We start from the raw sequence: 10,138 nt of genomic DNA, 5'->3' as shown, positions 1-10,138 counted from the left end.
GATAAAAGCCGGTGCATTTCTGAGACGAGCAGCTCTTGGCCTCTCCTCGGAGCTGCCACGGCAAGGACAGGGCTGCTGCTTGCACAGCATGGGGCAGCTCAGAGCAGCGGCCCTGTCCTCGCTGCACCAGCTGGTGACCGCCCAGCACGTCTGTGTGAGGCTCTCAACCCAGTGGCCGCCAGAGGCCCAGACCACAGGGTGTGACCGGCCTGCGTGATTCACTGAGCCCCTTCACGCTGGAATTCTTTAGCAGAAAAAGGAAACGTTACACTTCCACGGTTAAAGATTTCCTTAAAGGGAAAAGGGACATCGGCACTTTTGTGCTCCGTGAAATGAGGGAACAAAAGGATTAACTTCAGGACATTTATATGTATCTCTAAGCCAACCAGCTGGGTACCAGCCCCTTGTTAGCGGAAAAAGTCCCGCTGGCTCGATGCAACCATTAGCGCAGTGGAAAACGACACCAGCACCGTTCATTTCCTACTGACCCCTTGGGAAGTTTAGGACGGGGCACCTATGTGTCTTTCACACTCCGAAACACATGTATTTCTTTTTTCTTCTTACCATATAAAACACATGCAGCCGTATTACCCTGAGGTCACTTGAAAAACACACTGATTGCTGACAAACAGTGGAATATATCAATAGGATGCAGAGAAATGAGCATTTTGCAGACAGATCTGTGACAAGCTTTCACGTGAATTGTTTTATTTAGAACAGGAGCCATCAGAGGTGGTGAGCTGTCGGGTAAACTTTCTAGCGCATGGATGATGGAGGTAACACTCACCAGCACCTCGCTTGGGAGTAGAGACAATGTCAGCAACACGCCACGGAAGGAAACAGGTAGGATGTAAAGGCACCTGGCTGTGGGGGGAGCGCGCGGCCCTCGAGCAGGCCCATGGCTGTGCACCGCGGGTGAGTGTGGGCAGTGAGCCCGAACGGTACACAACAGGTCTGAGCTGAAGCCCGGGTCCTGCGGAGGCAGCTGACCCTTCCTCAGACTGGTTTACGCCTGCTGCGTGGTCTCAGGTTCTGAAAAGGGGATGACGTTTGCAAAACAGTAACAAAAAACTCCCCCTTCTCTTTTTCTAGGAGAGGGGAGCCCTCCCCAGTTCAACTTCAGCAGTGGCTTCGGAAGGTTTTTAAGCATCTTAACTTAAAAACGACTAACAACAAAATAAAACACAGAAAAGTGGCCTGAATGTAAACCGACTGGATGGGAAGGCGGACTCATAAGAACACCTGGTGACCAGTCCACGAACTGCACGGTCACAGCCCCGTCTGAATGGCGGTGTTTAACCTGTACCCACAATGCTCCCAAGCACAGGCTACTGCTGGCAACGGTGAGAAAATCAGCTCCCTTCCCCTTGAGCACACTGGTCGCTACCGGTGACCGCAGGCCAGCGCCGGCTTTAAAGGGACCCCACACCGGCAGAGCACCCCAGGCGGTGGTCTGCCTGATGTGGCCGTGTCTGTGGGAAACAAGACTTACACCCTCAAACAATGACCCCCCCCAAAGTCCCCTCTCCTCTTCCCGTGTGCACTGCACGTTGTCACCTCCTAGCAGGGAGGCTCAGTGATTCCGGCTCCCTCAGTTCTAGGCACTCTCGGGAACATCTCTGATTAACCGGGGTCTCATTTCTTTCCAACTCCGTTGGTGACTTTTGACTTGGAATGCCGATTTCTTCTTCTGGAAGAGTGGCTTTCATTGTTGCCCGGATGCTTGGGGGTGCTGTCTTCAGAACCTGGCCAAAGGAATCGGTTCAGGCCATCACCCTCACGGTCAGCTGTGGGGTTCCCAGGCTCGCTCAGGTTCCAGCTGTCCCTGCCCAGCCGCCCTGGGCCTGTGGGTCAAGGGCAGGCTTTTCTTCCACTGATACTTGTGCGCCACCTGGTGGCCGCATTAATAAATGAAGGCGAGGCCGGGAAACGCCAGAGCTGAGCTCGTGCGGGGGCCTGGTACACAGGCTGTCCAGAGGAGCCTCCTCGGTCATTATTCCACGGGCCTAACTCTCTACAATAACAACGTGGTCCCAAATCTTTCCAAAGTGCTCCTTGGAGAGAGGCCAACGGGAGGTCCCCGACTGCACCACGGAAATCCCTCTCCCACTGGCTTTTCCTCCTGGCACCCAAGTCTTCCTAAACCCTTCCACTCAGGATAAAAGCCCAGAGGAAGAGCATGCCTGTCAGGATGCTTGGGAGATGCAGGCCTCGGAAAAGGGAGAGCTACGGGCACCTCTTCTTAAGCAAGTTTCTCGGGCAGATGCTGAGAGCAGTTTGCATGTTTCTTAGTAACAGGGGGCATGTGGTGGGTAAGCCTCAGACCCTTCAGGGCACACGTCTATCAACATTCAGAGGAGAAATGTTGATTCTGAATCTCCTTGCTGGGCCTTGGGAAGGGCGGGACCCAGTCAAGTTTTAGACAATGAATAGAAAAGAGATACCTTTTGTGCCTTTCCCGTGAGGCCAGGAAATATCTGGGCTGTAGGTGCCGTCTTCACACTCTGAATAGGTCTAGGAAGAGAGGCAGGCTTAGTGAGGGACTCTGGAGCGCTCCTTGGGAGGGGGTGGCCGGCCAACAGTGACACGCTCTGCCCCTGCCCCTCCCGGCTCAGGTCACGGTCACCGTCACCGTCACCGTCGTCACCACCACCACCACCACCACCACCGGACAGGACCCCTCCTGCTCATGTTTCTCAGCTGTGAAGCCAAGGCTGTCCCCCAGGCGATGCAGAATAAAGCTGGGAGAAAGTAGCGTTTGTTCCTTGGACTCAAGGTACGAATAAAGGGCGAAAGATGTTATTTTTACTTTAAAAAATTACAGTTGACAAGACTATCACGTTTTAAGCCCGACCCATCCATTCTCTCGTGGATCCCCGTGTCTGCTGGAGGCGGGCAGGGCAGGCCTCTTCCGACGAATCCCCAGGCTGGGGCGGAGGAAGCGGCCTGAGGAAGCGCGAGGGCGGGAACCAGAGCCAGCCTTCCAGAGAGTGGCCCAAGGCGGCTCCCACAACTTTTTTAAGCAAATACGTAATTTCAAACCTTACAAGAGGAGGGTAAATATACTGACAAGGCAGTCAGAAGCACGGACAGGCACGGGCAGGGACTGAACTCTGAGCTGAGTCTCCACGTGGGGAGGCCGAGACCAGAGCTCAGCACCGGCCCCGTGGCACTGCCCCCCGAACATGCCCCGGCCCTCCCGCCTCACCTTGCCTCGGTGGCCACAGTGCTCCGCGTACCAGACCATGCCGTACAGGCACAGGAAGGTGGTGAAGGCCTGGAGGGAAACAAGCGCATTTTACGCACGTGGTTGCGAATTCCATTCCTAGGACTCGGGGCCCCAGCGGGAACCCACGGGGGACGGCGGGATGCGTTTCTGCCGCCTCTCCTCGGAGGCCGGCTACACCGTGGCTGGTGTGGGCGAGATGAGCCCCAGGGCAGCTGGGCAGCATCCCCGAGGCTTTCGAGGAGAAGTTATGAGAACAGCTGCTGCTTGTGGCTCCACGAGCAGGACGCAAACTGGGTGTGGGTGCGGGACACGTGGGAGGCCCTTTCTCGGTGACTGCAGGTTCTGCCCGAGGGGACGCACGGGACTCGGAGTTTCTGGTTCCATGGCCCTTCCTCTCCGCTCCACCACTGGGGGGAGCCATGAGGAATCCGTTGGTCGCCTTCTGAGGGGAAGGGAATTTCTGAACAAAATGCTGTCTCGCCCCCTGGTCCAAGCCTGGGGCATGCAGGACAAACGGCCACCGTGTGGGTGGCAGGACGCAGCAGGACGAAGCCACCCCGGCTTTCCAGTCCTAGTGGCCCCGCCCAACCCGCTCTGGTAGCTTTTGTTTTTGTTGTTTAAGTGGACAGGAAAGTAAAGAGAAAATAAAAATGAGAAGGGAGTGGACCGAGGGGCAGGGAAAACCGATACCCTCTACCCCACCCCCCACCCCCCCTGCGCCACACCCAAGTTATACTCCCCTCGAAGGGAAAGTAGCTTCTGCGAGAACCCAAAGTCTAAAAATGGCCAAAAAGCAGAAAGTCGGGAGAGAGCTCCCGGCTGCCGAGGCTGAGTGTAGCGGAGGACAGGGGCGGGCCCGCAGAGCGGGGCAGGTGCGTCTGGGCCCGGCCCTGGTGCCCCCGGCCTCGCCCTCCCGACGCAGGCGGGCGACCAGGACACGGCTGCCCACCCGCGCCGAGCTTCTGCAGGTGCCGAGCTGAGGGACCCGCCTCGCTTCCTGCTGGCCTGTCACCTCCGCCCAGCCGTGGGGGCGGGGGTGAAATCGTGGACCCTTCTCTTCCTAGGGAATAACTTCTATTCTAAGGATCATAACTTTGGATTTAAAAGGGTCACCACACAGATCATGAACTTCAACTCCCCTCATTCCACAGAAAAGGCAGGAAAACGGCCCTGTCGAGGACACACAGCTAGTATGTGGCAAAACCGGAGCCAGGACCCAGGCTACTGATATCACCGGGCACAGGGACAGGGATGGCTGTGGAGATAAGTGCTGACTTTATGCCCACGCTCTCCGCATCCCTCTGCATCCATCCCCCACTCATCCAGCCCGAGCACGAACGCTTCGCGGGAACAGCCAATACCCACAGCACCCGTGCGCGGGCCCCAGGCTGGAGTGAGGACCACAGTGCGGGAAGGCACGCGGCTGCACGAGTGTCACCACCATCGCCCGTCTGCGGGGTCGGCAGCAGGTGCGGCCGTGACGAGCACCCAGGATGTGCTGTGCGAAGGAACAGCGCACACACGAGGGGCCATGCTGGTGAGGGAGAGACCGACGGAGGCCCAGAGTGGTTCCCGTCCTTACCAAGGTTACAGTCACACAGACACAAGTGCAAATCCCAAGTCCCCAACACAAGGAGGCGTCAGTTAGGGTAAATAAGTAAAAGAGAGCAAGTCTCTAAAACTTAAGGAGAGACTGATGGGGTCCCTGAAGGTGGGGTGACCAGACAGGGTTTCTTGGACACGGCCTTGAGACCCTTCTGGTCACTGATCCCTGCGAGGGGAGGGGGGCAGGAGGACTGTGCAAGGGAGGCTGGGAGCCTGCCCCTGTCCCAGGAGCCCCCCGGCACCAGGTGAGGGCAGATCACACAGTTCACACACCGGAGGCGCACATGCCGGAGACAGGGACTGACAAGCCTGTTAAATTCTCCAGGCACCTCTGCACACTTTCCTAACCAGTCCTCGCATCTGGTCTCAGTGGCACAGAAAAATACATTTGAGCATGAACTCTGCAGTTTCCTTACGAAGGAAATCATGATTTCCTTTTGTTCAAGATAGGACAGGACAGAACAGGCTCAAGGTACCCCGGCTCAGTCAGAGCTTCTCACAAGTAACCCTGAAAACAGGTACCATGAAAGGCAATAAAAACACTTTAAAGACACAAAGTTTAGTCTTGCCAAAAAAAAAAAAATACACCTGAATCTGATTAAGCTTCTAGATCAGCTTCCAATTTACAGAAAATACAGGACAAAAAAATCTGTTCAATTACAGTCCAGGATGAAATCAGTAAAACCCAGACTGTGGGAAAGTCGACGGGACAAAAGAACTGCAACAAATAAAATGCAAAGGTGAGAGCTAGAGACAGAAGGAAATTATAAATTAAAAGAGGCTTAAAAGGCAAGCCAACGATTGTAAAAGGTGGGTACAGATGCAAATGCATTTTAAAAATACAAAATTTAGGAAAATGTTAGTAATCTGAACATGGAATAGACATTTGACAGTGTTAAGGAATTATGATCATCAGACGTGATGATCGGGGGGTTGTATTAAACAAAAAAATGCAATCTTGCCTTCCTTTAGAGATCCACCCTAAAATATTACAGGTGGATCGGCTTCCAAATTCGGGGTGGACACAGTGAGTAGGAAATACAAGGAAACAAGACTGGCGACGAGCTGATAACTGTTGAAACTGTGTAATGGGCACATGAGGGGTCATCTACTCTCTCTACTTAACAAATATATTAGAAATTCTCAATAATTAGAAAGAAAGCTCCAATTAACTTTCTGGACCAAGTAAATAAAGAATCCTAAGCTTAAAAGTAAAATAAGACTTTTCTCCAAAATAATGAAACAACTAAATTAAGGACAGTCAGAGAACACGTAAGCTGGGTGAGATCTCACTTCACACTGAAGGCGAGGGCAGAGCCCGAGGAGAGTGGAGCTGGAGCCCCCCCGGAGCCCCCCCCCATGCTGCCCTTCAGAGGGGACGCTCCCCCGACCCAGACTCGGCCTCGGAAGCTGGCCGGTGGGGAAGAAGCTCCACGGTCTGATTTTCTTCAAAACCATCTCACATGGCCCGCAGACTACAGTCCGTCGTTTCGTACACGGATGACTGTGTAGAGATACGTAAGTTATGGGCACTGTAACTGTCCTTGTCACTGTGTGGCAGGCCTGAAGTTCTTAGCGTGTGCAGATGAGCACCCGCCGTAATTAAAATAAACGCATGTGAGACACGCCCCTGAGGGCTTCCGACCAGACCGTGATGGTGACCGTCTCACAGGCCGCGGGGCTCTGTTTCTTCTTGAACTTCAGACGGGCGACCATTCTGAGGTCACTACAGATGGAACGTCCTGTCTATGAATTTCTAAGGTAAGAAAGTAACGACTTACCACGCAAAGGAGCCAAAGCACAACATACAGTATCTGTGTCTTAGAGAAGAGGTCTTGTCCAAATTTTATGCAAACAATAGCTTCCAGGAAGGCAATGACCCTAGACACACAAAGAACAAGAGGTGAAATACTAATTCCTATTATCAGAGCACACACATTACCAGAAACACGCATTATTCCATTAAAAAGGGCAATTGGTTATAAGATTTCTGCCCCAAACACGGCAGCAGGTCCCCCGCAGAGCGACACCGTCCTACCGACTGCTCTTCCTTCAGAAACAGTACAGCTGACGGCTGCGCAACAGGGGTTTGAGCTGCGGGGTCCACTCATCCCCAGGCTTTTCAATAAATATTGTAAATGTATTCTCTCTTCCTTATGGTTTTCTTAACACCTTCTTTCTCCAGCTTTAGTGTAAGAATGCAGCATAAACACATACAACATACAAAATATGTGGTAATTGTCTGTTTACGTTATTGGAAAGCCTTCTGGTGGGTACTAGACTTATCGGGGGATCACTTCGTAAACTATATAAATGTCTAACCACCATGCTATACAGCTGAAACTAATATAAGATAATATTGAATGTCAACTATAATTTAAAAATAAAATAATTGTAAAAAATAAACGCAAACCAACAAAAATACCTACTAAGCATTTGGAAAAATCAAACTTGAAACTTTTACTCTACCTTAATTTAAAGGGCACTGTAAGTTAATTATCTAATTCACTGTATTTTATACTTTATCTTCTGGGAATAAAAAGAACTACGGTTAAAAAAACCAAAACAAATGAAAGCCATATGAAAGCATCAGTGAGCCTCCCCGGGGTCGGGAAACCACAAGAGGCGCTTAGAGGCTCAGGCGTTTTGAAACCTCCACGCCAGGTACTCACCCGAACACCCAGCACTGGGTCCCCACGCGCTTGCACTGCGTGTCGGTGAGGTAAGCGTAGTACTGCCTGCAAGGACAGGGGTCACGAGCTCCTGTAAGACCAAGTCGCTCTGGAGTTCAAGTCCTGTGACAGTGAGTATGCCAACTGTCCTGCCCTGTTCCGCACACGCCGGCCGCCTCGTCTAGTTCTCGGGACAGCGGGCCTGGTGCCTGTCCAATGCTCCTGCGGGAGGTCGGGGGCCGGGCCGGGCTGGAGGGAGGGGAGCTGGTTCTAAGAGCCAGGTCACTGGCAAAGGGGGTCTTGGTTCAGGGACAGGTTCCCAAAGCCTCGAGCCAGAGCAACCCAGCGGGTGCTTCAGTCTCCCTCCAAGGAGGTGATTCCCAAGAGTCACCTGCACTGTCATTAACTGTCCCCTCAGGCTCTCCAGGACGAAGGTGGCTGACGGTAACCAGGCAGGAAATACATATTTTTTGGCTCTCAGAAACTGGACCGGTACCTCGCTGTCACTGAATGCCAATGATTTTGAATGTTACTGACAAAATGAAATAAAGGGGGTGGGAGGGGCAGTGACATGGAGCTGAAAGGCTCAGAGCCGCACCTGCCAACAGGACAACACAAATGCAACGCGAAGCTTTCCTGAAGCCACGTCAGGAAAGTAAAAAGGCACAGACGAAATTCACTTCCATAGTAAATGTTATTTAACTCAATATTCTGAAAACGTTATAAAGAAGTGTTTTATATTGTTTTTTACTAAGTCTCCAAAACCTGGTGTGTATTTTACATGACAGCACATTTCACTGCGGACTGGCCACGTTTCTGGCGCTCACGGCCCCACGTGGCGAGCGCTGAGTACAGGACGGCACTGCGCCCGTCCCTGCAGAAGCTGCAGGAGCTCCTCGCCTGTCCTGGGATCAGCCTCCTTTGAGGATCTGAGGAAAGGCATGTAAAACACACACACAAAATTCTGCACTAAACTAACATCATTTATGACTTCAGCTCTACTATAACGACATTCATATTTTTCAATAATCTCATGAAAAAGAAAACCTCAGCATCACTGCTCCGCACTCATTTTTTTAAAAAGAGTATTATGGGGAAAGAAAACAGCAGGGAGGTGATGAAGGGGCTGGAGAGTAATGTTGTGGTTTTCAATTCTCTTGTTACCCAGGTCTGAGAGCAAAGCATGTTCTTCATGTTATGAATGTGTAATTCTCTAGCGATATCTTCATGGACAATCTGCCCGTTTATGGGACGGGACTTCCCTTGCGCTACACGGAGAACAGGAAGCAGGGTGACAAGTCAAGCGACAGGGGCCCCCGCGGTTACCTCACTGTGGGAGCGGTGATGCCGCCAATGAAGAGGATCCTGCACCAGCTCAGCGGGTGGCCGGCTTGGAACACAAAGATGTGCTTCAGGAAGAAGGTGTTCAGCTCGGTCAGCTGAAAAGGAGGAGGCCCGTCACCCGGTGCTTCACACTGAGTCACAATCAAGTGTCCCCCTAGTGCACAGTCCACGGCTAAACACAACTGGTGTTCAAAGCATTTTCTAGGCTGCTATTCAAACCTGGGAACAGCCAGCCAATCGGGGGCACACTTAGAAAAGAGCAGGAATCATGAAAAACACGTGCCATGGCGCACCTATGCCGCCTTTTGCGGTCAGGCCAGGTCTCAACGCAGTCCGACTGCAGGACAGTAAAGCTCTCCTAACCAGCAGCAGCTACAGCTGTGTCACTGAGAGGCGACTGTGGGCTCGTTCAGCACCTGCCTGGGGCCTGGCAGATCTGTGACCAAGGGCAGCTCTTAAAAGTGGGTGTGAAGGGCTGGTGGCAGCTCCACCTCGGGCAGTGGCACCTTCCCCTGAGGTCAGCATCGGTGCAGCTCATCATGAGTCCTCAGCAGCACGAGACTTCCTCGGGGACGAGCTCAACGCCCAGGGCCTGGTCCTACATTCCCTCCAGATGAAGAGACCAGGAAAGGTCACTGCTTGAGAACACACGTGGACCCGCAGGTCCATTCCAGTGACATAAGACACGTGCATCCTCCCATCACACTGACTTCAAGGATGCAGAATAAAAAACGGTCACTCATTAACACCCCGCAGGGGACGCTGCTCCCGCGGACTGCTCACACTCGGGACACGGTGAGCCCTGGGGGTGCCGCCTTTCCCGGAGCTCACTGCCCTCTCCTGGGCAAACCCAAGTTCCTCCTAGTGCTTCTAACAGAAGAAAACCTGAACCTTTCCCGACATCGCCCCGAAGAGGTAAAGCAAAGCTTAATCCAACCTATTTATATTCCAGTTGAGGCAAAAGCAGGTTTACAGTTGTGAGTACGTGAAATAGTGTATTCTCGCATCATTAATTATCATATTCTTTCCCATATGAGCAGCTGTAAACCTACATCTGCCCCACCCTGTACAATTTCTGATGATTCTGAGAGACCCTCCCGGCGAAAGCTGGTTTCCCCCAGCTCGTCTCCCAAAGTTGCGAAACAATGAGCCTGGCGACGGCAGGGTCAATAAAGACGGCTGCCCCTGGAAGAGGTGCCGGTCACCCTTTCCCAGGGCCCGTGGCTGTCTGAGTTACCTTGATGGTGGCAACCGCTGAGGCACAATTTTAAAAATCACACACTGAATT

The 10,138-nt window shown here is 52.6% G+C and overlaps 1 protein-coding gene across 3 annotated transcripts in view; it reads right to left on the bottom strand.

Annotated features, from left to right (window-relative positions):
* Positions 1-687: 687 nt before the first annotated feature.
* The window catches only part of PTDSS1 (phosphatidylserine synthase 1), a 34,727-nt gene continuing 25,276 nt past the window's right edge, over positions 688-10,138 (bottom strand). For 2 of the 3 annotated variants that reach the window (XM_081116969.1, XM_081116970.1), the window contains 6 exons: positions 8,833-8,945; positions 7,507-7,572; positions 6,616-6,715; positions 3,209-3,277; positions 2,445-2,514; positions 688-1,745 (listed from right to left, as the gene is read on the bottom strand). In XM_081116969.1, coding sequence (XP_080973095.1) covers positions 1,636-1,745; positions 2,445-2,514; positions 3,209-3,277; positions 6,616-6,715; positions 7,507-7,572; positions 8,833-8,945 — 528 coding nt within the window. In that variant the 3' untranslated portion in view covers positions 688-1,635. The remainder of the gene's footprint in view (positions 1,746-2,444; positions 2,515-3,208; positions 3,278-6,615; positions 6,716-7,506; positions 7,573-8,832; positions 8,946-10,138) is intronic. The other variant, XM_081116968.1, reaches the window with a different exon arrangement.

Source organism: Miniopterus schreibersii, assembly GCF_964146895.1.
Source record: "Miniopterus schreibersii genome assembly, chromosome: 17".
Taxonomy (NCBI): domain Eukaryota; kingdom Metazoa; phylum Chordata; class Mammalia; order Chiroptera; family Miniopteridae; genus Miniopterus; species Miniopterus schreibersii.
The sequence above is the reverse complement of the archived record's forward strand: the minus strand, read 5'-3'. Positions and strand labels throughout refer to the sequence as shown.